We start from the raw sequence: 27,517 nt of genomic DNA on the forward strand, positions 1-27,517 counted from the left end.
TCAGCTGCATGTAGATATGAACATGTTTTTAATAGAAACCATTCTGTTTTCTCGAAAAATTAACCATGTCTAAAGCATTGTTTCTGAGTCTCTCTCAAAACAGTTCTGTCAGATACTGAACTATTAGCATGTCCTGAGACTGTCGTATGAGAACAGTCTTGAGTCAGAGGCCTCTTCAGATTGGTTGCTTGACTGACTGCTACCAGAGATCCTTCCTCCCCACAGCATCCACACCTATTTGAAGATACTGGATATGAGGTACAATCGCATTTAATTTTCCTCTGGGATACATACAAATATTTTTGGAATTGAATTGTAGAAAATATCATAGCACTATTTTGCCACACGGTAAAATGTATTTTATGAGAAAAGGCACCATCAGTGGTTAAAAGCTGAGCGTTTTTCTTAGTAAAGACAATACTTCCCCCATGTGGTGTATCCTGGTTATATCATCTGAAAGAAGAACCATTCGGTTTGTACCTTGTTGGCTCCCGTTAGTTTTCAGATTGCTCCTCCTCTGTCTCTCTGGCTTTGTACCCAAAGCTGAACACACGCCGCGGATAGCTTCTCCAGGATACCGGGGCTACATAACGTCGAAGAATGGCTCTCCACATCCCCAAGCCCCCTGGCTTTTCCCAGATGTTAAAGGATGGCGCAAAGGTCAGAATAAATCGGCCTGTAGATTTCTTGGAGTACTTTAAAGAGGGCAACATGGAAGTTAGCATGCTAGCTACGGCTAGCCATGAGTTAGCATGTTCATTCACAGTCATGTGGGAGCTTTCTAGAAAGAGGCCGCTTGAAGCTGGTGGTCCCGCGGCCGTAATAAAAGACAAAATTCAGTTTCTTAAACGCCGTTGACTTTTCTTTATCAGCGTACATGTCAGTATCTACTTCTGTTGGTTATATGATGCTGCAATAATAAATGATTATGAAGCTGCAGGCACACCCAGCTAGCCTTCAGCTAGCTGTCACCACTGAGAGTGATGCTGTGAACGTCTATTACATCCTGTTATGGCTCGTTTCACAAAATGAGCCATAAAATTCATCCTTTATTTAAAAATAAAGTTGTTTCTTTCTTTACAAGTTGTTCCACTTTTCACAAAGTAGATTGCCGCTCATCTCACCAGGCTTATACATATCAATTCATATTTCTTTTTACAAAAGTTACTATAACAGTTTTCCTGCTATTTTTAAAAGTAATGAAATTAGAATTTTTCATTTTCCAACTCTGGCCAAAAAAATATTTAAAGATCTTATTTTAATGATTGTTCATTGTCCCTTTAATAAAAGATTTTTATTTTTTATATTTTTAGCAAAAGTGGCTTTCTATGTTCTATTTATTTGTGGATGCCGTCATTTATCTTAAATTTTCCGCAGTACAACATAACTTTTTGTGCAGCTTATTGATTATTTTGGCTTTTAAGTTACAGAATCACTAAAAGCTGTTTCTTTTTTTTTTTTTTTGCCATCTTAGATTGAGGTTTTAAATTGGACCTGGTTTACATCCAAACAAAGCGCAGTTACATTATTTTTTTAAATATACAGGTAATAAAACGCCACTAGTCAGATGTTTAAAATATGTTGGAGTTCTAATATTTGTTAAAATCCTAGTGTAAATTCATAGTAAAAGTAACCACAATTTTTTTTTATTGAGAAAAATTCCCTTTGTTTGTAAAAGGCACTCTGTAACTTAACAAAACATTTCTTTTGTCAAAACAGCACTTTTCAGGACTTGAAGAGGCAGTCTTTCGTAACATCAGAGCTTGTAAGGAGCTTTCTCAGACCACACGCACTGCATATGGACCCAATGGTAGGGATTTTCCTCCGACAAAAGTATATTCAAACAAAGAGATCAAAAATCTAGTACAAAAATCAGATAGGCAAATAATAAACTGTCAAATGTTGCAGGTATGAATAAAATGGTCATCAACCACCTGGAGAAGCTGTTTGTCACCAACGACGCAGCAACGATCCTCAGAGAACTTGAGGTGAAGACTCTCTTCTGATCATGTTCTGTCTGCTCAAAATTAACAGAAAAATTAATGGGTTAATTATTTTTGTCTTTTTACTTTTTATTTTATTTTTTATTTTTTTGTCAAGGTGCAACACCCAGCCGCCAAAATGATAGTGATGGCGTCCCACATGCAGGAGCAGGAAGTAGGCGACGGCACCAACTTCGTGCTGGTGTTCGCCGGAGCTCTGCTGGAGCTGGCTGAAGAGCTCCTGAGGATGGGCCTGTCTGTGTCAGAGGTGATCACATGCAGCTGTTGAACATTGTTGTTGATAGCTGTGTTTATATTGACCATATATTTGCCCAAATTGGAATTGTGAAAATACATTTGCTTAATGATAACATGCCAATTAAAAATAATAATAATAATAATAATAATAATGTTCTTTGATAAAACGTTTTTGAGCTCGGATGAGGTGGTTTTTTCGGCTGCATAGAAATTTGGCTATTTTATGCAATTGCAATGGAAACACTTATTCATATTCCATTTTTAGAGACTACATTAAAGCGTTTGACCACATATACTTGTTTTTTTACTTTGTTGCCTATAATGCCAGTGAACGTAGCCAGTGAATATAGCTGTGTGTTCAACAGCAGAAAGCACATGCAGCTCTTCCCCAATCCATCACCATAATGTTTTCCTCTGACCTCAGGTCATCGATGGTTATGAGAAAGCGTGTAAAAAGACTCTGGAGATCCTTCCAGACTGCATATGCTCCTCTGCCAAAAACCTCCATGACATTACCGAGGTCACGGCTCTCATCCGTACAGCGGTCATGAGTAAACAGTACGGTAACGAAGACTTCCTCGCCAACCTTATCGCACAGGCCTGTGGTGAGTTGGCAAGTTGGATGACCTCAATCAGCTCATTTGTAAAAACACGTTGACAATAGTGTCTGACTCTGTTCTTTGTTTGGTTTGTTTCTCAGTATCCATTTACCCAGAGTCCGGTAATTTCAATGTTGACAGTGTCAGAGTTTGCAAGATTTTGGTGAGTGGCTGTTTTTGTTTTATATTGTTTTTGTTTTTTTTAAAGTTTGAGGTTGTTTTCTTATAAGTGTTTGAATGCGTTTAGGGTTGTGGAGTGACGGCATCCACTGTGCTGCATGGGATGGTTTTTAAGAAGGAGGCAGAGGGAGACATCACATCTGTTAAAGACGCCAAGATCGCCGTGTTCTCCTGTCCCTTCGACTGCATGATGACAGAGACCAAGGTAATAGACTTTTTTTTTTTTTTATAAATCTTTTTTTTAAATAATTCTTTCATTCTGGTGTATTTGTGATTGTTGATGTTTCTTTGACTCGTTAAATTCATCATGGCCTGTTCAGTCTTATTGCCAAACCAGATACAGACTCAAAAAAGCCCATTTGCTAAAAGAAAAACATACTCAGAACAGTAATTAAGCCAAAATGGTGGAAAATATATATATATATATATATATATATATATATATATATATATATATATATAAATGCATTATATTTGTTTTTCAATTCTGGAAAGAAGTTGAATTATTTGTCTATTTGCATCTTTTAATGTATTTCTAATATTGTATAAAAAAGCTTCAGTGGTTAAATGAAAAATCTACAGGAGGTGTCAGTTTTTATCTGAATAATCATCGATTACTAGTATAATCGTTGTTGCTGCTCCAATAATTAATGCTCATGGAAACTATATCCTCTTGCATTACGTATATGACAAAATTAACAGTCTATGTGTCTTTATTTTTGCTCATAGAGCTTTGAGTTATTAAAATATTTTATAGCAAATCATTTCCATCTCTTGTGAGTCCCATGTTTGAATTTCTGTTAAAGTCGACAGCAGCATTTTAACGTGTAAAGGCTTAGATTCTATTGAGGTTTCTTGGTTGGCTCCTAACAGCAGCGCTGCTTGCTCCACAGGGCACAGTGCTGATAAATAATGCCCAGGAGCTGATGAACTTCAGTAAAGGGGAGGAGGACATGATGGAGGCGCAGGTGAAGGCCATCAAGGAGGCGGGAGCCAACGTGGTGGTAACTGGAGGCAAAGTGGCTGACATGGCCCTGCATTACGCCAACAAGTACAAGCTCATGGTGGTGAGGTAGGAACACAGAGGCTCAGGTGATTAGATTTAAAGTGAAAGGGAAAAAAAGGAGGAATTTTAAAACAATTAGAAGTCCTGAATTTTATACTGAGAAAGTTGGTTACAAGTGGAAAACATCCAAGACTGTTCCTAACTTTCTTTGTTAAGTGTTAAAGTGTAGGACACTAAAATTAGAAAAGAAAAAAGAACAGAAGTAAAACCAATAAATTAGCAGAACCTTTGGTTTGGAAAATTGCTGAACAATGGTGCAATGTCCTACAGACAGACTGAAAGAAAGTAGATATGTTTGGTCATAATGCATGGCGCCATCACATGTAATATGAACACATCCTTGAATTAACCTTGAATTAAAAAAAAAAAAAAAAAGGAAAGGAAATACTTTCCTTTCTACCATAGCCCTATTCTCATGTTTTACTTCTAAATCTTTCCTGCAGGCTGAACTCCAAGTGGGATCTCAGAAGGTTATGCAAGACCGTGGGAGCTGTTGCTCTGCCCAAAATGGTTAGTTTACCCATGTTTTACCGTCTTCAGATTTCGGAACTGTAACCAAACTAACCTTACCGTCAACCACTCTTAGATGGCTCCGACTCCGGATGAGATAGGTCACTGCGACAACGTCTACCTCACAGAGGTGGGAGACACTCAGGTGGTGGTCTTCAAACACGGCAAGTCTCTTTTTGTTAAATCCACAAATTCAGACCAGATTTATCCTTTAGGACTTTTATGCGTGACTTATTGTTTCCTGCGTTCTTTAACAGAGAAAGAAGATGGTGCCATCTCAACGGTGGTAATCAGAGGCTCCACTGACAACCTGATGGACGACATTGAGAGGGCTGTGGACGACGGTGTTAATACCTTCAAGGTTCTGGTCAGGGTAAGTAACTTGTAGAATAAGATTCTCAGCTCAGCAGCCGTGAGACGGGTGCTACAGTTTCCCTCTTTTCCTCCCTCTGCAGGACAAACGAGTGGTACCCGGAGCAGGAGCCACAGAGATCGAGCTGGCCAAGCAGATCACCTCATTTGGAGAGGTAACAGAGAGTTGAGTTCTGCTGTTTTGTCATTTGATGTCCACATCATCCCAGCCTTAAATAAATAACCTGTCGCTGTCTCTGTAGTCCTGCCCTGGGCTGGAGCAGTATGCCATCAAAAAGTTTGCTGAAGCCTTCGAGGTGTTTCCGCGGGCGTTGGCCGAGAACTCCGGAGTGAAGGGGAACGAACTCATCTCTAAACTGTATTCTGCTCATCACGAGGGAAACAAAAACATCGGTTTTGACATCGAGGTGAAGAGTTGGAGATGAACTAATTTCAAGTCATTTTGATAAAAACCTACTATTTGAAGCAACTGATGATGTGGCTGCCCTGTAGGGAGAAGGTCCGGCTGTGAAGGACATGCTTGAGGCCGGCATTCTGGACCCCTACCTGGTGAAACACTGGGGCATCAGACTAGCCACCAATGCTGCCATAACAGTGCTGAGAGTGGATCAGGTCTGTATAAACACATGAAAAATATAAAAGTTGCTCCAGCTGATATTGAAAGGAGTTGCCTTCTAAAGTCGCTTAATTAAAAAACAGATTGATTAGGTTTTTCCTTTCATAAGGCTCTTCTTCCTGTCGACATGGTAATAACTTCTCTTTTCGCAGCAGTCTAATAAAGAAAGTCCAGGTAGATGATGTAATATGTATGTATATGATCCAGATCATCATGGCTAAAGCTGCAGGGGGACCCAAGACTCCCAAACAGAGAGGCCACTGGGACAAAGACGGTTGGGATGAGGAGCCTGATCATTTTGAAACCCACCATTAGAGGGCGCACTTGTATACATAAAGCGCTCTGTCAGTAGGTCTCCGAACAGTTCCCAGAACACTGACGTTGTGTTTGGACTCTCACTACTAATGTTGAATTTCAGACCTAAAGAGATGTAACTTTTTCCAAGTGTGTCTCTAACAACACTAGGTTTGCAGCTGTGTGAAATTGCACAAAATAGAGAATGGTGTGATGGCATGCTGCATGTACGACTGAAAACAGCACGAGATTATAATCTTGTATGTCATGTAAATCAAGACAGTGGAGAATTTAGAAAATTATTCCATTTGAAAAACATTTGCGATTCTCAGTTGACTTGGAGATTTTTGATATATAAATATTAGCATTTGGGCTGGAATGAGAAATTGCTAAACCTGACCTTTTGGAAACATGTGGCCACATTAAAACTTGTGATATAATCCTACAAGGAAATTCACTTTCCTCAACTTACCTTCAGGGATTCCAGCAGCTGTGTTGAACTCAATGCTCTTATTTACATTTAGAAAAGATATTCAATTTTTGTCTTTTCTTTTTCAGATCATCATGGCCAAACCAGCAGGTGGACCCAAACCTCCCCAAGGCAACAAGGACTTTGATGATGATGACTGAACCTAAAGATTCCCATTTTAAGTTCCTGCTGCATTCACAAACCTTTTCAACTTGTTTATTTAAAGCTCAACTGTTTGATTTATTTTGTAGACAACCTCTGGTTACATTGATCAACATCATATGTGAAAGAAGAAAGTACAGATGGCTCTGTTTGCTTTTTATGTTCCTACGTCCCTAATAAAAGGCACTTGTGCTGTCAACTACTTGCCTGGATTTTCTTCATTTTGTGCTTATGATATTATCCAGAGTATGTTTTTAGAAAACAACTCTTTGACCTTTTTGATTTTTTTTTATTCCACAACCACATTTGTGTTGTGTATTTGCTGAGTCAAATAAATAACAGCTTTTTTCACTAATCTCTAATAAATCTCTTCAAATTTGTTAAATGAAGTTGTTAAAGATATTTTACTTTGTTGGACTGCTTTAACACAAGGTAGTAGTTTTATAGTGAAGATAATCAAAAAAATACATTTAAAAAGGCTATGCTCTGATTTAAAAAAAAAATACATTTAAGGTTTTGTGCTGTGTTTAGAGAGCTTAATTTGATGTATTGTGAAATGTGTAGAGTAAATTGTGAATTTTCTTTAATGCTACTCTGAAGGTTTGTCATTTGCAGGCTGAAACCGTAGACAATTCTGCAACCAATGGCTTAATTTCAGTAATTAATTTCGCAATGTTCCCCTGAACGCTTTCTTTGTTTACAGTGATTATAGATTTCTTGAAATCACAACTGAATCCAAGCGATTTTGAGGAATTCAGATGTAGTTTTAATTACACCGACCAACAGATGGCGCTAAAGTCTCTGGACGGCCGAGATGTGGGCGGATTTGCTCTGACGTTGCCCACATTTGGGATTAACTTGTTTTTTATGTAGCCGCATCCCTCGTATTTTTTTTTTTAATGGAGGCCAGATGAGCTGATGTTACTGACAAATATCACTTTGCTTCACTAGACCCTTTCGTTTCAGCCTTCTATGTGCGTTGGGTTTTGGAAATGGGACTGGGATGTCCTGCGGCGCCGATTGAGAGGCTGACTGAGGAGCAGCAGACGTCGCACTGACTGAGCCTACTGCGCCGATGTTCCCTTACGCTGATAATAATAATATTTATAATAGTAATGGGGGCAGACGGAAGTAAAAACAGGAAGGTGAGTTGGATGGAACTCCTGGTTGCTAAGTTGTAGCGTTCTGTTTCTATGGCGATGGTTTGGTGTCCAGGATGCAAAGTCGGTTTCTTTACAACTAGAATACACGGCTCCGTTTCACCTTGATTTAAATCAGCATGCGATACTAAAGTATTATATTGTCGTTAAGGATTTACATACCTAGTCAATAAAATATTTCCACTAGAATCCCGCTCCTACAGCATCAAAGCTTTTACTTTGAAGGTCTAAAAAAACAATCTCCCTGTGTACATAATTTATTTCCAGATAAAAATATTGATACAAAAGGCCTACTGCATCCTGTGTCCGTAAACCACTGTGAGGTGGCAGTATTGATTGGATTTATATGTTATATGCGATATGTTATATGTTTTTTATTAATTTTAGGTCGTATAACTTTTCCTGTCTGAGATATCGGTGCTGCTGTGTGTAATGAATTATGGTTTTGATTTAAAAAAAGCAGTACTGTATGCAATTGAAACTTATAGCCTACTGTTGCTCTAAATTCATTACAGTAGTGACTTTAAAACTGTAAACAAAAATACAGTAACATAACTGGCAATAGTGCATTAAATGAATTGTGGTTATTTTGTAACTTTGCCATACAGTGATACTATAAACCCTATTACTGGCATTCAGATGTTAGTAGAAATGAACAACAATTTTTTTTACTCAACTTGGCATATCTACGATTGTCATGACCTATTTTATTTACTGTTTGAATCATAAACATTTTTAGATGTTATTTGGTCAGTTATGCAACAAGAGGGGGGGATATAATATATATTTTCCCCAATTCTATGCAAATCTGACCAACCAAACAGAAATATAAGAGGTTTATGAAAAAATATAGATTTTATTACATTTAAATTTTTTTAAGCTGTTCTGTTTAGAACCAGAAGAAGGGAAAAACAATCTAAAACCAAGGATGGAGGATTACAGGATCTTCTTCTAGTACCCCAATACAAACCTTATACAAATCTTTTTTTCTTTTTTTTTTAACTAAAAACTACCCTATGGAATATTTTCATGTGACAAAGTGTTCCAAAAGAAGAAATGCCTGTGGAATTCCTGTACATGAATACAGGAATGAATCATCTTCTGCCTAAAATTCTTCAGAAATTCTCAAGAATGAGTATTTATTTCTGATATGGTCATTTTTCCACTTCATCTTTAGCACTCAAAAAGAGCATCTTATGGACTGTACTGTTCAAGTCTTTTTCCCCTACTAATTGTCTACTAACTTTTTCTAGGTGAAACCTTAAAGAAATAAATGTTTTTAAGTATTGGATGCCTTCCTGTATGAGGACTGAATGTGAGTCGAGTAAAACGGAAAGAACAAACGTTGTTTGTCTTTTAAAAAATAGGGTTGGCTAAAACAAGCACGCATCTCTAGTAGGTTCTCTTGCATCCAGTATTACTGTGTTCTCTTATTGTTCGCTTATATCAATCAGTCAAGTTTATTTGTATAGAACATTTCAGCAAAAAGGCAGTTCAAAGTGCTTTACATCACAAAAACACACACACACAAAAAAAACAAAGTTTGAGCCATAATTTCACATCAAAACGTTGATTAATATTTTACTTATAATGGTTCAAAAGCAACTCTAAACAGGTGGGTTTTTTAGTCTAGACATTTGATGTAGTATCTTTTAAATGTTGTGTCTGCCTCCATTAAATCACTGGTCCCGAACTCCTTCCCTACCAGAGGGCCTCAGGAGGGGCTGAGGACGAGCCCGTCCCATCTGGGTGGCGGGGTCTCCTCTCCAGCATGAGCCTGTCTATCCCAGAAGGCCTCTGCCGCCTGGCCCCACCCACCCTCCGTCTGGGCCAGCGTCGGATGCTCCAAGGAAAAGCCCCTGAGGTGCCAGAGCACGTCCTCAGGTTGGCGGGAGTCGGCCCAGGCAGGCCGAGAGGAGAATGGAGCCTTCCAGGCTTCGTTACCATGTTTCTGCCTGAATTCCCCCACAGGGCTGTGCCAGGGCACGAACATTTTCAGGTAAAAAAAAAAAAATCTCCTTTATTAGACACACTTCAGTTGTATTGTCTATCTTCTACGTTTTCAAACTTTCTCATTTGATTTTTACCCTTCTTTGCTGACAAGGTGCTGGGATACATTGCCAAAGGCTCATTTGGACCCATTCTGAAAGTGAGGGACAAGTCCAAACAGAAAACATATGCTGTTAAAGTGAGTGTGCTACTTGATTATTATATGTTAATGTGTTTATTTAGCCTATTTAGGCCATGATGTAATAGTTTTCTATCTTAGTTTTTCTATCTTTTGGGTTATTTCTGATTGAATACTATGTGATGCTGCAAATGTAATGTAAATGTGCCATGTTAATTCACAAAAAATATTCTACATTCTTGCTTGTTAGAATTTGTCCACTGAAAGGCATTAATATTCATAAATCCCATCTCTTAATATATTCTGTATGAGCTGGGGTTTTTTACACTTTAGTCTTTTTAGTGGGTTTAATCTAGCAAAATTATTCATAATTGAACCATTTTATGAATAAATGGTTCTAACTTGGATCCAGCTGTGTGTAATTTTATCACAGTGTAAATTAGGCTGTTCTGTGAAGGCCTCAATAGAACAAAGTGAACAAACATCATCATGAAGCTCAAAGAATCAGGGATTAAGTTGTGGATAAATTTCACTCAGTTAGGCTTAAAAAAAAAATAAAAAATCTTTGAGGATATTAATCTATCGTGTGAAAATGAACTGCCAAAGAGATGGCCATCCACCTAAAGTTGAAACAGTTTGTTCATCATTGTTTTTGCGTCCACCAACAGGTTATACCTAAAGCAGAGATTTTAAGGCTGGCGGTTCTGGAGCAGTCAAAAGAGGAAGTTATAGTTCAGGTGAGCGCTGTCTTCGAAGGTCTTTTAAAGTATTATTGATGTTTTTGCTTTGTTCTAAATATGTTTCAATAGACATGTATTTATTCATTTCATGCCACAGCAGAATTCAAAATTCATACACTTGTACTTGTAATACGAGTTCCGTGTTTGATTTTGAAAGTTTCAATGTATCCAATACTGAGTAAAGTTCTGAGTCTGTACAGTTCTGAGTCTATAAAATTAAAGTATAGAACCCATAGGAATTAGCTTTTTAAGGAATATAATTTTTTTTGACCTTTGCCCCCGCAGCGTCAGGTTCGCCACCCATTTGTCCTCGACCTCCAGGACTGCTGGCAGACTCAGCGCCACCTTTACATTAGTGAGTCAGGCAGCTAGCAGTATCCCACTCGTTCCCAAATCTGCAACCCCTCACTTCACCTTCTGTCCCCTCTGCTACTTATCTCCCCACAATCCCAAATCTAACACCTAGAACATGATAACAAAAATGCTTCAGTTCAAGTGTTTAAATTCTGGATTTAACCTAAGCTCCCAAACTCTCCCACTCCCACCATACCAGTTCTTCAGCCGTGTTGCCCTGTTTCCCTTCCCTCCAGAGGATTTATCCCTTTTTCCAGAATTACTCACTGACTCAGAAAGTGTGACCCACTTAATCTGCCTCCCAACCCCCCTGTCAAAAGAACTCCACCGTTCAACAGAAACACATGCCACAGTTAAAGGGCCTGCTGCATGCTTTTAACCAGAATCCTCTTGTAACCATTCTGCTGGAGTTTTTCTATGTATTAGCAACAACAGACTGAAAACCGGAAGAGCCTTTCCTTGATTTTTTTTTTTTTTTTTTTTTTTTTTAGATAAAGATATGTAGGTGTTCTCCACTTTAGCACAAGTTTCAATGCTTCAAGTTTTTCACCAGTATTTTTTCCATCCTCTGCCGCCCTTCACTGCTTCTCATACGTCCCACTGCGTCAGAGGCTCATGTTAAACCGTGTTCTGCTCCAACAGTGTGCGACTACTGCAGCACAGGGGACCTCTACACCTACTGGCAGATGATTGGTCAGTTCTCAGAGGAAACCCTGCGAATATTCGCAGCAGAGCTGGGATGTGCACTCGGTTTGTATGCTACATTTTAATATGTTGTTTTTTTTATTTAATGTCAGGGAGCCGATAAGAATAAAGCTACAGAGTCAAGCTCTTCAGCGATTTGCAAGTCAGTTTAACTTTTCGTGTTAGTGAAAATGGATTACAGCAAAAAGCCTTTAAAATAGATGGTGTTTTAACTTTTATTACTCTAGAAGTATTTAATCCTTTTAGAGTAAAAAAAAAAAAAAAAAAACCCAGAAAACTTCCATTTTAATAGCAAACCTTTTTATGGGGTATTTTTTTTTTTTTTTTACATACAAAATTATTATTATTATTTTATTAAATGTTCTACATAGTCATTTTATAGCTTGATAACTACTTATTGTTCAATTTACAGGGTTTTTGCATGACTTTGGGATCATCCACAGGGATGTGAAGGTAAGACGAGCAAAGATGTCACTTCTTACTTTTTTAACACATTCAGCAATACTATAAAGCAATAGGCATATTACTTTTGAAATCTCCATAAGTTATTTTATGTAGCATGACTAATTATAGGAAAACACAATGTGAATTTAGAAAGAAAAGCCATTTTTTTATACCTGCAATTTATCCTCAGGTGTAAGGGAGTTTTTTTTTTTGTTGTTGTTGGGGGTTTTTTTTAAATAGATGTCCCACTTTAAAGGTGTTAGGTGTGAACTAGTTCCACTTGCTTTTTTCCATTCACCATCCTAGTGTTTTGCAGTACAGAGTTTACTAAGCAGTACATTTTGTTGTTCTGACTGAACCATCCAAACCTAAATGTAGATACGTGTGGCACTATTGGCTTTATTGAATTAATGATCCAACATGCTGTATCTGAAAAGTAATTATGTTACTTTTCATGTTAAAAGTAACATAACATGAAAAGTTATGTTTCAACAGCCCTAAAATAAAACATGAAAACCATATCTTATGCAATTCTCCTTAACAGGTAAATGTTAAATCTGAATGTAAAGTATAAATTTATGAAATTATTTGTTTTTCATTAAAATATGAGTTTTAAATACCTTTAAGTAATAATAGCACAGTTTTGCTTGTTTTTTTTTTTTTACAATCTAAAGGAATTTAAAAAAAATAACACAATAAATTAAATTATTTATTTAATGAATAAATCATTAAATAAATGATTGACTCATTTATTTAAAACCAACACTGAATCGCAGAGCACAAAACTCAAACTTGACTTCTGAAAATTGTATTAATTTAATATAAAGACAGAACATTCATACATAGCTGGATATATAAATAACAGAGCTTCTTTATTTTCTTTTTGGACATGTCTGTGTTATGTGTGAATTCCTTTTCATAATTTTGATTGGTTCTTTTTACTTAATTTTATTTTAACTTTGGGGCTTATAATTTGGCAGGTCTTGTACGAATTTATTTATGAATTCAAGTAGACTCATTCAGATTGTCCTTCCTTACTTTCAGATGGAAAACATCTTGTTGACAGACAACGGTGAGTGAAACAGTCACCAGCAGAGGGCAGCATACCTCTGAACAGGCATTACAGAAGCTTCCAGAGAGCCTCTTTTCTGTAAAGCTCTCAGCTCATATTTTACACTATTAGCAAAGAGACCAAGAGTTATTAGAAGAAGATGTTTAAATTTTTATGAGTCTTAACTCATAAAAATGAGTTCCTAGTATGGTGGATGTCTGGAGAATTGTGATAAATTCTTGTAATGATGCAGAGAAAATGATCCTTTGTAGGCCACCTCCGCTTGGCTGATTTTGGTTTGTCCCGCCGCCTGGAGAGAGGAGGCCGAGCCTTCACAATCTGTGGAACCATCCAATACATGGGTGATGAAAACCTGCCAGTATATGGAAACATTAATGCCCCAACAGTTTGAGAACTGTTTTTAAATCTTTTCTTTTCCAAACTAAAGAGCTGAATGTTAAAAATAAAACTTCTGGGTTTTTTTTGTTTTTTTTCTCTCTCTTTTACCGCTTGTTCAGCTCCAGAGGTGCTCAGTGGTGGACCTTACAACCACGCAGCTGATTGGTGGTCGCTGGGAATTCTGCTGTTCTCATTGGCCACTGGGAAGGTGAGCCTTTGTTTCCAATGTGTCCAGCAGGCCTCATCTACAGGCAGACATAGAGACAGCTGAACCTAAACTGGGTTGGAAAAACAAAGCTGTTCTCTTCTGGGCAGCATGTAAGATCCTTGTAATAATTAAACTGATGAATAAACTTATTATATGAAATCTGTCTCTTCATTTGCCTCAACAGTTCCCTGTTCCTCCAGAACCAGATCATTGCAGCATGCTGAGGAAAGTGAGGAGTTTTCCCTATGAAATGCCCCTGAGCCTCAGTTCACCGCTCTCCATGCTAATAACAGAGGTACTTTCTCGGTGCATGTAAATATAGTTTTGTCATAGTATCACTAATTTGTAGCATCATGATACTTTTTTCCAGCTTTTGTGCAAAAATCCACTACGACGCCTGAGAACCTTGGACCGTTTCAAGCGTCAAACGTTCTTCTTTGGGACGTCTTTTGACCTCCACCTCCTTCAGCGTCGGCCTGTGCAGGTAACCAATGAATGCCTGATTGTAGAAAGCTCAGGGTTTTTTTTTTTCTGATTATCTGATTGAACTTTTCTCCTCCATCAGGTGATCTTGGAGCTGAGAGAGAGACCAGACCGTGCTGCCAAAGCTCGACGGGGCCTCACTTTGTCCTTGCTGCCTCTGAAGGGCTTTGACTTTGATTCTCTGCTCAGCCCTGCCGCCACGCCGGACACACATCTGGACGGAGACATACGCACACGCGCCGCTGTACCGCTGCCTGGCCCCTCGCTGCAGCCCACTCAGGAAAAGGTCCCACGCAGGGAAGTGTTTGTATGACAGATTACAAGTCTGGCTGCAGTGTGGAAGGGAAAGGCCTTCATTTTGTGCAAAATACATAAACCCCCATATTTACAGTGCCTTGCAAAAGTATCCATTATTGCAACATTGTAGCCACAAACGTCAGTGTGTTTTATAGGGAATTTATGAGATAGACCAACTTTTAAGTATTGCATAATTGTAATGTGGAAGCACAAATATAAAATAAATATAAATAAAATGTTAGAAAACTGTAGAAACAATCACAAAAAAACAAATCACACCAAGTAAAACCTGTTTCCAGATATTGTTTTTATATAAAACCACTGACAATTTGTCACCTTCAATTGTCTTAGCAGCTTCAACAGATAGAAACTAAGATAAGAAAACGTTTTAACATAAACTGGTATTCATGTGTACACCGTGTGAATAGTTAAATGAATAGTTATCCTTCTGCTTTACAGTTAAGCTTTATTTTGTGCTGCTTTGTCTCAATCCTACTCATAAATTAATATTTGTGGTTATAACATGATGTAATGTGACTAATTCAAGACTGAAGAGTATTTTTTGCAAGGTAGTGAAATAACATTGTACTATTTTATGTAATTTTATTTTATTTTACATGTTCACCTTTTAATCTTTAATGTCTCTTTAGTAGCATTTGTTCAGTGGTTTTGTGCCATTACCCGGTTAGTAAAACATCCAGAGTCTCCTCATGGTTCAGCTGGCAAAACATTGTGTACTGAAGATAATTTAAACCTAAATTGAAAAGTTAGGCTAATAGCTCTAACTATATTGTATTTGTTTAACCATTTAACCTTATTTGTAGTGAAACCCAATCAAAACCCTTAAGAAAGGAAAGAGGATGTTCAAACCTTTGCCTTTATTCATCATGTTGTGTCACCATGAAACCATTTTTTAACACAAGTGGGCAAAAGAAACTCTGTCATTCGTTTTCACTTCTTAACTTTGTTGTCCTGCCTGTAGAATTGGTTGCAGCAGGAACTTCTCCTGTGATCTCAAAGTGAAGCAAGCAACACAGCCTTAGGGTCTGATGAGCACGCTCGCAACTCTGCGTTTATTTCCTACAATCGGTGACTCAGGGGCGCACTTGCTGGTTTTACTATTTAGCTTCATTTCTCACATCAAGTCAGATTTTAAACAGTGATTTAAATATGCTCTAAACTTCTCCTTGAACTTTATAATATTTTTTATAAATATGAAGGCTATTTTCTATTGTATTTTTCCTCACTAAACAGATATTTAGATGTATTCTGATTTTATAAATGATGCATGACGTTTACCCAGATTGCTTCGCACGCACAACTCTGAGCTTACCTTCTTGATCACAAAATGCTTGTGTACATGTTTATAAATATAGAAGCATATTCCTCTTTATAAAATTTATATAAACATTTTTGGAGAGTATTTCCTCATGTATTATGATGTCTTTCTGCAGCTACCATGTAGCAAAAACAGAGTATTAAAAGAGTTCTGCTGATTTCTTTTGACTTTTTGTTGTGATGAAATGATTTTGGGTGCACGGATCTCTATTGCCTAACTCACCCCAAAATTGTGTCAGATTATTGCAGAATATCCTAGCTCAGTTAAGAAATCACATTGTGCATTTACTTAGCTGAGTTACTCAACACACCTCACTCACAGATTGACAATTAAACCCCTAAAGTAAGCAGATGGTGGTCTATACTTGGAGAGAGAGGTTTCTTTAGATTTAATCCATTAAATTTAATATTTCAAATTCACTCATTAAAGACGAAAAACCGTTTGCTTCTCCTGTCGCTGTCAATTACATTTGATTCTGTATTTATTTAACATCTTTTTTTCTCTCTTTTAAATAAGGTATGTATTTAATGTTCCCATGCCTAAAACCAAACCAGTATTTTAGCTACATAACAGTTTGTCTTGAAACAAAACACTCCATAAATCGAAGATGCTTCCTGACAGCCAAAATAAAGATACAGCACCGGTTTGTCACAGTTCAGCCACAAACTTACATGTATGTTATTGGGCTTTTATGTGAAAACTGACATAATGTGGATTGTGATGCAGAAGCAAAAAGACCCCTGATTTTAAATTGAAAATTACAACTCTGAAAAGTGAGGTGGGCTTTCGTATTCAGCAGCTTTGAGTGAATACTTTGTTAAACCACTTTTTCCTGCATTAACAACTTCAATGCACATGTGGACTTTATTTTTTGGCTCATTCTTTTCCAAGGAAATTATTCGGTAACCATCATTGTAAAGTACTTTTACAGATTCTCAATTGGATTTAAGCTTGGAATTTGTTGTGGCAACTCGAATGCCTGAATAAACTTTTGATCTAAACTCCTCCATTGTTGTCTGGCTTCCAGCAGGACTACAAGAATCATGCAGCCAGTTTAAAGTCTTTTGCAGCCAACTACAAGTTTTCTTCAATGATCACCTTGTATTTTGCTACTTTCTATCTTTCCATCGCTGTCCCTTGGTGAGATGCGACAGCCTCATTTTTGCAGTAGTCATAGTGTGTTCTAGGTGATGTGCAGTCTTAGGTTTCCACCTCACTCATTTCTACACAGTTGATAATAAATTAATGAATTATTATCTGTTGGCTGATTACATAAAATCTCAATAAACACTGAAGTCTGTGACAGAAAGTGAAAATACAAATGGTAATTTCACATTTGTATTACCAAATACAAATCCAGCAGCATTTACATTTGTAAATGTACCAAATGTACGCATAATTCCTCTGTGGGAATTATGTTTCAATTAAAGAGGTTTCTTCAGTCATTCACAGTTCTATCAGAAGGAGATTCTTCCATCATCATTAATTCCTCGTCCCATTTCCAGTTGTTGAACACAGTTGGGTTTCATTCATCTGTGCTACCAAAAAAATAAATGGTAAACAGTTATGAAAAGGAAGAGATGTCAAAAAGCTGCATACAGAAAGTGTCATTCCTGATAAAGATGGACAACAGAGCTCGACTTATTTACACTGGCTCTGCTTTAATGGCTTGTGAAAAGCTTGTGAAGCCATTGTTTACTGTCCTCTATATATGCAGGCCCACACCAAAAATAACTTCACCTATTAGCAAAAACACCACTTAAGAGGCTTTAAAGACAAGATGCCAACAGCAGCATGCAGCTTGACGTTCTCAGATTCCCTGGTAAAACTGGAGAACCCAGTGAGTTAAAAAGTCACCCAGTAGATTTTAGAGTGTATGTCTGATCTGTAAATGGGGAAACTAGAGAGTGAATTGGGCATAGGCCACAGCTACAAAAGCAGTCATGTAACAACCGTGTGTGTCAGAATTTGTATGCAAGAGGCCTCTAGGAATAAACTGAGCGCAGCAACAGTTTTCACCGAGTGCATCAACAAGAGGGTAAACAAGTACTATTCCCAACCTTAATTTATTAAATTTGCTGTTGGTGTCAAATGAAAATAAAGAGGGGAAAAAAAACATTGCTTGCAAAAGTATCTAAACCTCTAATATTAAAACTGTCAGTAAATAGTAGTTTCTCAGTCCTGCCACAAATTGTCAACATTCAGTTTGTTTTGTGTCTTCCTGGAAGGTGAACTTCAGCCCCATTTCAAGGTTTTTTGAAGTCGAGATTTTTATACCCAGTATTGTCCCATTTTTGGACCATTTCATTGAACAATCAACTAGTTTTCGTGTCTCTGTTCTGGATAATTATTGCCATCTTATCCTGCTGCCACCACCATGTATCAATTGTTCAGATGTACTGTTTGTTCTCTAAACATAGTTTTTTTGCATTTAGGATAAAAATGTTTTATTACAATTTGACCAGCAGTTCTCATGGGCCAGTGTCCTGTAACATTTAGATTTATTTCTGCTTCAGCAGACCTGAAATAAATAATTAGATAATTTGAAAGACTCTGGAGAACCTCAACTGCATACTGAGGAGGCAATTCAGACATTTGATTCAGAGGCATTTTACTAGGGACACATCTACAAAACTTTCCATAATGACAGACGTTTGACATCCCTTGAAGAACCTAATTAACATATTTCTCTGTCTCCTGCATAAATAGCAGTTTTGGTCAACTTTACTCTGGCCTTTAACATGTTCTTTCAACAATGGCTTTCTTCTGGCTTCTTTCCTATAGAGCCCAGGTTTGTAGATTATGTCAAGTATTGTCTGCCTTCCTAACTGGGTATTAATTGAGCTCATAAAATCCCAACAAAACATTGAAATCCATGACTGTAAATGTGATAAAATACGAAACTGTTTGGGAATTGGGATGTCTTTGCAAGATATTATAAATTACGTGAAATTGTCCATTGGTTTCATTACTTTTTATAGCGCTGCTTCTTATAATTCAGCATTCAGTAATAATCTGGGAATATTATGACATATTTTCTGCTTTTAATTAAACTACTTTCTTAAGGTGATGTGTATTTTATTAGAAATCCGTTTGCTTGTTTATTTTAGATGAAAATTAAGCAGCCCGTCTGGAAAAGATGCAGAATCATGCTGCGTTCGCGTTGCTCTCTTTCTAGATGGAGGATGTTCTCCGGCGCATGCGCGATAGACGCAGTTTCGCTCCATCACATGACGGAGGGGTGTTAGCTCCTCCCTCGCCCCGAGAGGCTTTCTAAAGGGTCACGTTGCGCTGCAGCAGTCAAACAGGAGACAACTCTGCTTCTTTAACTTACAGCTCGTCTGCTCTGTCAACTGAATACGTCAACAAACAGGTAATAATCAAATTTGAACTACCATTTATGACTGCTGTACATTGTAACATGTTCATATTGGACCGCTGTAAACGGCCGAGTTGATGCTGATGGGAATGTGATGCTGCGCTACTCAATTCAAGCTAACTTTGTCCTCCTAACTTGTTAGCTACAAATTGTTCCTACAGTTATTATGACGTATGTCTCTTATTTTGCGTGTTTGCCACTAAAAACAGCCTTGAGCTCTTACGCTTATTTGACCATATATGAAAGCTGCGCATTTTAAGGATCAACGAACCACATAACTGGGAGGACGTAAAACCGTTGACCTTCAAGGATGGAAGTGAAGGTGACTGATTTGGTTTTTCGGTTAGTTAAGTTATTCGTACCATGGGCTTGCAGTTTGAAACGTGCTCAGGTCGATGACACATTTTGAATAAAAACGTGGTTAGCAGCAGTGGAAGATGATGGGGGAGGGTGATGATGAAGTCGTTTCCTGTCGGAGTGTATCTGTTAAAGTGCACGTAGACCTCTGATGTGACGTAGGCGGGGCGGGCATAGGAGAAACGCCATAATAACCGCAAATGCATAAATGTCGATACTATGTTTTAATAGAAGGCAAACAAGAAACATCAAGTCAATGTTGAAGTCCTTTTTAAAATTATATATATATATTTTTTGTTACACTTTTTTACAATTTTACACTGCCATTTTTGTTGCTAAGCAACACCCAGCTGTACTACTTGTTGGTTTTTTCCTGCATTAGTCCCAATCCCTAAAATAATCCGGTTCCTTGTTTCTAAAAATTATGTAACATCAAATGCAGGCAGTCTGGCGTTTTGAAAGAGAGAAGATATACAGCAGCCTTATGTCGCCTGTGTTTAACATGAAAACGTTGCTGTTGTGTAACCTGCACATTTTCACAACTGTCAACCTCTCTTTGAACGGCACCATGCACCACAGCCATCACATCTGCTGTTGGCTCCTGTATCAGTGGGCAATGGGCAGTGCTCCGGCTAGTGCTGCTGGATCAAAGTCTGAAGATAGAAACAGCCCAAATACAGGAACGTTCATCAGCTCCAAGGCCAGCAGCCTGTCTGGTAAAAGCGCATGCAAGCAGGCTTTTTTTTTTTTTACTATTGTTTTACAATTCTGACTAGTGCTGCTGTGCAGGAGCCATTTCAGCTCTATAGCTTGCAACCCAGAGAGAACAACAAGCTGGGTAAATTTCCAGGGGGGGGCGGTAATGATCCAGATAGTGTAGCAGAACATAGATCCAGTTTTCCTTTAACTGTGCCATCCTCTCCCGGCTTGTTTATAATGACAATAATTGAAATGTTAATATGTGCAGTTCCAGCCTGATTCAGTTGATACCAGCCTGTTGAATCCCTGCTTGCAGCCTTTATAAATGCTGGGCTTCATAGTTTGCAGTCCTGAAGTATTTTGTAGTTAAAAGCTTGCAGTAATGTTTCACAACAGACCAGCTGTAACTTGCTTACTCTGTCTGTTTAAGATGTTTAAGGTTTTGTGATTTCTGGCTACATTCTGCTCTGTGTTTAGCAGGGTGAAAATGGTTGCATCAGACACACCATGACTCAGAATCAGGAAGTAATAAATACTAGTGGGCTCTACTGTAGTTAAGTTTTAATCATGCCCAATAAATTTATTTTGAACTTGTTAACTCTGAATAGTCCGACAGAGATCCAGGGTCAATAATTTTAATCATCTAAATTATGTGGGGATCTTTGTTATAATTCACACTTTATGTATAACTGCCATATATTTTAGTATTCTGTGATCAAACTGGCATGTCCTGTTCATTTCTTAAGGGATTCCGTGTGACGCAGCAGGGAGTTGGCCACGTATCTTGATGTCGCAATGCAGACACGTTGTTTGTCTGGTAGAGGAAAATCACCGTGCAACAGGCAGGAGTGAAAATCTGAGGTGTGACTGAGAGAACGTCAAGCTTCTGACAAGATAATCTCAGCTACTCTCTCAATAGATGCCATCTGAAAATTGTTTCAAAATCCCCCTTTTTGTTTTTTAATTAAGTATTTTATTATAAAGCACATCTCAGAAGAGTTGAACAGCAACTCTGATGAATATTTCTCTTCCTTTGGCACTTCCTCAAACCCTCCTTACAGGAACCATGACCATGTTTGAAGTTTGTGTAATCAAAATGTCAAGTCGGGTTACAGGTTGTTGTCATCTAATATACTCTTTGAAGACAACGTTTAAAAAGTTTGATGCCTCACAGGTGACCTGGTTGCATCTTTGGCTGCTGGTTCCACCAAAGCCAGCTCCATTTTAGGAAATGTTTTGTTTTTGCCAGGACACCATCGCTGGGCTCAGCAGCCAGCTACAGTGATTGTGACTCTTTAGTTCACCAAATCTGTAGTCTAAGTTTCACTGCACACGGTAAACGTCTGTAGAACAAAGATGAGCTTCATATTTTCCTTTCATGTTCCCCAAATGCATTGAGTGTTCCCTAGAGAAGATATAGGAGCAGATGCTAAAACAGAAAACATCAGTCTCCTGCAGCATTACCTCATTGGTATTACAGCAGACTAACTAGTGGTGTTTTATTGAATTGCACTTATTTTTGTCATCAATATCCAGAAATAAATGGATACTGGATATTAAAATATATCTTTAGATGACTTGTGGCAGCTTATAGCACAGGATAAAACAGGAGAGCAATGATGTGATCCATACATGGTTGTTAAATAATCTCCAGTGTCTGGGAGACCACCCAGATTTTCTCTCTGTTAATCAATAGTAATAGCAGCTACAACCAATAGGAGCTAAAAGAAGCAGCTCTTTATTCATAAGCATTATTATATGCTGTATTTAGTGTTAATTAGTAGCAAGTCTACTAAAAGGATTAGCTAAGATGGGGTCAAATCTGTGACATTTTTATATTTTAACTTAATACTGATCCAAGTCGTGATCCCATGGAGGAGCTTAACGTCTGAATTATATTTGGAAAATGGTTGCATATAAATGCTACAGTTTCCAACTGATCTGTTCATGCTTTTCTGAGCCTGAGACAGTCACTTATGTCATCACTGACAGTTTTATTTCTAACAATGAGTGACTGAAATATTACTTTCTTTTCTGAATTATATCTACTAACGGTGAGAAGTTTATTTTAAAGAGAGACTGGATAATGGATCTAGTGGAGGCCTTCTGTTTCCTGTCCACATATAGACGGGTTTAGAAATCCGAATATCAACCAAGAGCTGAAAAGCAACCCAGATGAATAATAGGATAGGCATTAATAACATTTCCCATCGGTTCCCAACGCTGCACTTTGCTGATCATGTTTGCCCTCCAAGGTGTGCTGTTTCTGACACATGATCCCCTTCAGGTTTTCTTTTCCTCTCAATATTAATTAGTTAATACCATAACAATGTGAACAGGCTTCACTCTCAACATGCACTATACGTATTTTTAACGAACTCTTTTTTTCTTTTTCTTTTTTATAACTATTGGCTTAAAAATGTAGATTACATACAGAGCAGCCGTCATTTTGCAATGTTTGGTGACTGGAAACCTGAACACACTGGAACTGGTAAAAATGCATTGTTGAAGCACGCAGGCACTTTCCTAAAGATAAGCCAGTATCTGCTGAGCATGACTCTTTGTCTGGCTAAGAGAACACCTAAAATACACATCTTATCTTTTGTGATTTCAATAAATTATCAATTTCATTCAGTGCTCTGGAAATTGTGCATGCACTTCAGACTGGTGAGCTAACATTTCCCGTACGGAGTGTCAAATTACAGCACTCTGTCCTGACCTGTTTGGGTTCACCTCCCTGCAGAATTTGGCTAACAGTAGGGAACTGTTCCTGCAGCAGAGGCTGCCCTGCAGAGAGGCCTGCCTGTGTTCTCTCAAGGCCCTTATCCCATAGCTTAAAGCTGAGGATTAACAGAGGATATGACCCTCGGCGTCCTACAGCAGCAACACAGCCTTAGTTACACTGTAAAAATACAACATCTCACCAAGTATATTTGGTCTGGTTTCTAATGCAAATAACTTGGTTTTGTCTTAATTCAAATGTACTAAATTGCAAGTAACTTTTTTGCTCTTTGACAGAAATATTTCGGCCCTGTTCTTTCTGAGTAAACATCATTCCAGCAGCTCACTGTGGCTAAACTCCTGGTCCTCTATTAGGCCATTTAATCCATCCCTGATCCATTGTGGCAACCCATAGCATTTCACTTGTGCAGCTGTGAACAAACCAATGATCAGTGAAGCCTTTACAGTTGGTGCAGTCAGCCAGACCGAAGAGCCAGACTGTGTCCTCAGGCATATTCTGGATGTGTGGAAATTTACAAGTATTGCGTGGCTTTACTTTGCATTACATGTGCAGAAGGAAATTGTAGTTGCATACTGGCAACAATAGGCCGACAAGAGACTAAAATGGTGGAAGCACACTACATTCTTTTATATCAGTAAATCAACTACATAAATTTAAAGAATGAAAATGCCGTAATGGTGTTAACTGGGAAAAGCAGGAAAAATGTTGCTAGGAAAGAGAAAAGCAAGTCGTACTACATCCATCCCGGCAGCAGAGTCTGTTGAAGCGTTTGTTTTATTACTCCCCTCCTCCCACCCCTCCCCTGTCTGTGATTCAGATACACGTGGTGGGGGTAGGACTTGCGTAACAACTTACTTCTGCTGAGTGGAGAAGGGAGTGATCTGGAAACCTGTGTACGATCGCTGCCGCCAAACGGTTTCACTTTGACCAGACCCACACTAGAAGTATGGTCTATTAGGAAGTGTGACAACTTACTTTTTTTTTTTTAGTGTAGAAGATGTAGCATTTCCTTTCCTGCAGGATGCAGCTTGCTGCCTTTGGGTTTATCACAGCTCCCTCACATGCTGCATCACTGGATTGTGTGAAATTCAGTATTTTTTTCAATGCATCCTGCTAGAGTTTTGTCATTCTTCAGCCAGTCCTTCTGCTCACTGCTGTGGCAAGTCAGCCATTTCCCAAACAATAGAAGGGTATGAGAGCTGGGTGGTCAGACAGTGAAAAAATGTCGTCCCCTCCTTCTCTTTCAGCCACCATGACTCACCAGTACCCCGCACTGACTGCTGAGCAGAAGAAGGAGCTGCAGGAGATCGCTCAGAGGATAGTGGCTCCAGGAAAAGGCATCCTAGCTGCTGATGAGTCCACTGGTATGTTCAGACTAAGAACATTAAGAACACTGTAGAAGGAGTTGTGCAGGTATATGAGGTAAAGCTAAATAACTTTTCATTGTGTGAATTTCAGGCAGCATGGCGAAACGCCTGAACCCCATCGGGGTTGAGAACACGGAGGAGAACAGACGTCGCTACCGCCAGCTGCTCTTCACCGCTGACCAGCGTATCGACAGCTGCATCGGAGGGGTCATCTTCTTCCACGAGACCCTCTACCAGAAAAGCGACGATGGCGTTTGTTTTGCTAAACTCATCAAAGACCGTGACATTGTTGTTGGCATCAAGGTATCCCAGAAATTAACTGTTAGATTCAAACATGTTACTTTTGAACTTTAACTTCATCTGCCTCCAAACAGTCCTATAGTTTGGCAGGTAAAACTGGAAATGTATGCACGTTTACAGAAAAACCCAAACATCAGTTTCAGTTGTGAGGATAAATTGCCCTAAAAGAGATTTTATGTTGTGTATTTGGGAAAGGTAGAAATTCAGCAGCTTTTTGTTTAATAGATATTTCTTTCCATCTTGCTTTTAGGTTGACAAAGGTGTCGTACCACTTGCTGGAACAAATGGAGAGACCACCACCCAGGGTGAGCCAATGCAGAGGAAGTATTCTAATGAACTTTAAAAAAAAGTCAAAGTGTAGCAGAAACTCTAGATTCCTGTGTGTTGATGCACAGGTTTGGACGGGCTCAGTGAGCGCTGTGCTCAGTACAAGAAGGACGGTGCAGACTTCGCCAAGTGGCGTTGTGTGCTGAAGATCAGCGAGACCACCCCGTCTCAGCTGGCCATCCTGGAGAATGCGAATGTACTGGCACGATATGCAAGCATCTGCCAGCAGGTTGTTTATTTGTTTTGTTTTTTTGTTTTTTTTTAACGTCTGGTTAGACACAAGCATTTTTTAATACAGTTAAAATGGGCCTTGTTGGGGGCTAGTTTAAAGCCACTAATGATTTTACATTCATACTTCTACCTTTTAGAATGGCATTGTCCCAATTGTGGAGCCAGAGATCCTGCCTGATGGGGATCATGACCTGAAGCGTTGCCAATATGTCACAGAGAAGGTGAAGCATCTGGAACGTCACGATCTGCTTTCCATACATATCAACATATTTCTGATCTAATAGCAAACTCCTTGTGTTTATTTTCAGGTCCTTGCAGCGGTGTACAAGGCTCTGTCAGACCACCATGTGTACCTGGAGGGAACATTGCTGAAACCCAACATGGTCACCCCTGGACACTCCTGTCCCACTAAGTTCTCCAGCGAGGAAATCGCCATGGCTACCGTCACTGCCCTGCGCCGCACTGTACCTCCAGCCGTTACAGGTTAGCCATGGAAATATAAGAATGTATTTACAAAACTGTAAAGTGTAAGTAAGTTGTTTTTATTTTTTCAAACTTTTAGTTTATTGTGATAAGTCAAGATATTATTTAGAGAAATACGTATTAGATAATTTTTTTCTTCTTATGAAAAGTATCACGTTTCTGCATATTTTTTCTTACACAGGAGTGACTTTCCTGTCGGGTGGTCAGTCTGAAGAGGAGGCTAGCGTGAACCTCAATGCCATCAACACCTGCCCCCTCACTAAGCCCTGGGCGCTGACTTTCTCCTACGGCCGCGCCCTGCAAGCCTCCGCCCTGAACGCATGGAAAGGAGACCTGAATAAGGAGAAAGCTGGCACCGAGGAATTCATCAAGCGTGCCCAGGTCAGTCAAATCAAAGATTCATCAGAAGGACCAACATGCAAAATTCTTTAGGGTTTATATTAAGACATCTCTCTTTGTTTCCCTTCTGTCTTCTTCAGGCTAACGGACTGGCTGCCCTTGGAAAGTACAAGTCCTCTGGAACTGCTGGTGCTGCTGCTCAATCCCTCTACGTGGCTAACCATGCCTATTAAACTTTAACATCCACATTCAGCTGTGGCCTAGTGGCTAGTCTTAATATCTGCTCTGCTATTCCCCTCTCACTCCTCCATCAGACACAGGCCTGTGCTGTCTACTGTACTTTGTTAATAGTTATTAACATTACATTATTAGATGTCTATTTAAAATCTATATAAGAATGCAATACTAAAGGGAACAGGTTTTTATTTTTATTTCAACAAACAAATCCAGACAGGTTTGAGACAATTAATGACTGAAGTGTTGAATTTCATGTCTAGCTCTAGTTAGACTCTGAGATTAATGCAGAATGTAATCCAGAGAATCTGTCAGTATTCCTTTCTTGCCTCTTCATAAGTGCTCCTCTCTCTCCACGTTTGGTTCCTTCTCCATCATCGGTCCGCTCATATTGGCTCCCCAGCAGTTCAGAAACATCTGTGTTTCGCTTCAGTCAGAACCCAGCGTTGGCCCTTCGTTTAACTACTGTACTAACATTCGCACTAACTGTGGGACCAACCAGCCAATAGTGGCATCAGTACATCTGTTTTAAGGGTAAAACGAGAAGCTGAGGAGAGCGAAGTCGAAATGTTGATCTTGTGCAGGTCATCGGCGGCTCCAGCAGAGGTCACTAGACACAGTGTACTGTAATGAACGATACACACCAGTAATGTTTTTTGTTTGTTTTTTTTTTTTTTTCCCCTCGTGCTCCTTATTATCATTATCAACAAAAACGACCATCACGTGTGTCTTCTCAGTATAACATTAGCTTTGAATTACACTTGGTAAATATCGTATTTAGTTGTGTGACGGTGTCTATGTGATTTCTGTGTGTCACCCGCCCCCTGCCTGACCTTCCTGATTCCCCCCTGCCTGCCCCACGGAAAGATCGGATACATTTCTATCGATGCAGACATGGACCAAGACATGGGGTCAGCAGCGCAGAAAGAGTCACTGCTTTATTGGATTAATGTGGTGTTTGTGATGTTATTATTGTTCTTGGAACATTCGGTGTGTCAAATAGTGGAGAAATAAACTAAAATACACATTAAAACTAAACACGTCTTTTTGTGTCTGTGTGTACAAAACGGTAAATGTATAAAGTTAGCTGCATTCACTTTTTTTTTTCCATTTTGCTTTAATTTGGAAATTTTTTGGTTGCATTAAAAAATGAGTGTTAAGGCTTCCTGTAGTGGGTTGAGTTGGCAGTGGTCGAGCATTCTGGAGTTGATGGCACATTAATGGGGTGGGGTTCAGCAAGGC

The 27,517-nt window shown here is 38.8% G+C and overlaps 3 protein-coding genes across 5 annotated transcripts; all 3 read left to right on the forward strand.

Annotated features, from left to right (window-relative positions):
• Positions 1 to 238: 238 nt before the first annotated feature.
• cct8 (chaperonin containing TCP1, subunit 8 (theta)) lies at positions 239 to 6,710 on the forward strand. Of its 3 annotated transcripts, none has more exons than XM_044139773.1 (16): positions 433 to 660; positions 1,720 to 1,810; positions 1,909 to 1,988; positions 2,101 to 2,250; positions 2,665 to 2,845; positions 2,941 to 3,002; positions 3,087 to 3,224; positions 3,913 to 4,091; positions 4,529 to 4,595; positions 4,672 to 4,759; positions 4,853 to 4,968; positions 5,051 to 5,122; positions 5,210 to 5,374; positions 5,460 to 5,579; positions 5,791 to 5,931; positions 6,436 to 6,710. In XM_044139773.1, the coding sequence occupies exons 1-15, from the start codon at positions 601 to 603 to the stop codon at positions 5,896 to 5,898; spliced, it is 1,677 nt and encodes a 558-aa protein (XP_043995708.1). In that variant the 5' UTR covers positions 433 to 600; the 3' UTR covers positions 5,899 to 5,931; positions 6,436 to 6,710. The 3 variants fall into 3 exon arrangements, with proteins under 3 accessions (XP_043995711.1, XP_043995708.1, XP_043995710.1); XM_044139775.1 differs by having other exon boundaries at positions 5,791 to 5,927; XM_044139776.1 differs by lacking the exon at positions 5,791 to 5,931 and having other exon boundaries at positions 239 to 660.
• Positions 6,711 to 7,304: 594 nt separating this feature from the next.
• On the forward strand, positions 7,305 to 19,072 carry rskrb (ribosomal protein S6 kinase related b). Its single transcript, XM_044139779.1, has 14 exons — positions 7,305 to 7,653; positions 9,377 to 9,667; positions 9,773 to 9,856; positions 10,465 to 10,533; positions 10,822 to 10,891; positions 11,533 to 11,640; positions 12,008 to 12,048; positions 13,084 to 13,111; positions 13,363 to 13,452; positions 13,609 to 13,697; positions 13,882 to 13,992; positions 14,068 to 14,181; positions 14,263 to 14,477; positions 18,995 to 19,072. Exons 1-14 carry the CDS (start codon positions 7,624 to 7,626, stop codon positions 19,062 to 19,064), a joined length of 1,410 nt encoding a protein of 469 aa, XP_043995714.1. The 5' UTR covers positions 7,305 to 7,623; the 3' UTR covers positions 19,065 to 19,072.
• Positions 18,998 to 27,313, forward strand: aldocb (aldolase C, fructose-bisphosphate, b). Its single transcript, XM_044139780.1, has 9 exons — positions 18,998 to 19,189; positions 24,242 to 24,358; positions 24,453 to 24,664; positions 24,912 to 24,966; positions 25,057 to 25,217; positions 25,357 to 25,440; positions 25,528 to 25,702; positions 25,884 to 26,083; positions 26,182 to 27,313. The coding sequence occupies exons 2-9, from the start codon at positions 24,247 to 24,249 to the stop codon at positions 26,272 to 26,274; spliced, it is 1,092 nt and encodes a 363-aa protein (XP_043995715.1). The 5' UTR covers positions 18,998 to 19,189; positions 24,242 to 24,246; the 3' UTR covers positions 26,275 to 27,313.
• The last annotated feature ends 204 nt before the right edge of the window (positions 27,314 to 27,517 follow it).

Source organism: Gambusia affinis, linkage group LG15 (genome assembly GCF_019740435.1).
Source record: "Gambusia affinis linkage group LG15, SWU_Gaff_1.0, whole genome shotgun sequence".
NCBI classification, from domain to species: Eukaryota; Metazoa; Chordata; class Actinopteri; order Cyprinodontiformes; family Poeciliidae; genus Gambusia; species Gambusia affinis.

Bases quoted from the DNA above. Each gene is read 5' to 3' on its own strand.
- aldocb (XM_044139780.1), top strand. From the start codon at position 24,247: ATGACTCACCAGTACCCCGCACTGACTGCTGAGCAGAAGAAGGAGCTG. The intron at 24,359-24,452 runs GTATGTTCAGAC...TGTGAATTTCAG, and splicing joins AGCTGCTGATGAGTCCACTG to GCAGCATGGCGAAACGCCTG. The intron at 24,665-24,911 runs GTATCCCAGAAA...TCTTGCTTTTAG, and splicing joins ACATTGTTGTTGGCATCAAG to GTTGACAAAGGTGTCGTACC.
- cct8 (XM_044139773.1), top strand. From the start codon at position 601: ATGGCTCTCCACATCCCCAAGCCCCCTGGCTTTTCCCAGATGTTAAAG. The intron at 1,989-2,100 runs GTGAAGACTCTC...TTTTTTGTCAAG, and splicing joins CGATCCTCAGAGAACTTGAG to GTGCAACACCCAGCCGCCAA. The intron at 2,251-2,664 runs GTGATCACATGC...CTCTGACCTCAG, and splicing joins TGGGCCTGTCTGTGTCAGAG to GTCATCGATGGTTATGAGAA.
- rskrb (XM_044139779.1), top strand. From the start codon at position 7,624: ATGGGGGCAGACGGAAGTAAAAACAGGAAG. The intron at 9,857-10,464 runs GTGAGTGTGCTA...GTCCACCAACAG, and splicing joins AGAAAACATATGCTGTTAAA to GTTATACCTAAAGCAGAGAT. The intron at 10,534-10,821 runs GTGAGCGCTGTC...TTGCCCCCGCAG, and splicing joins AAGAGGAAGTTATAGTTCAG to CGTCAGGTTCGCCACCCATT.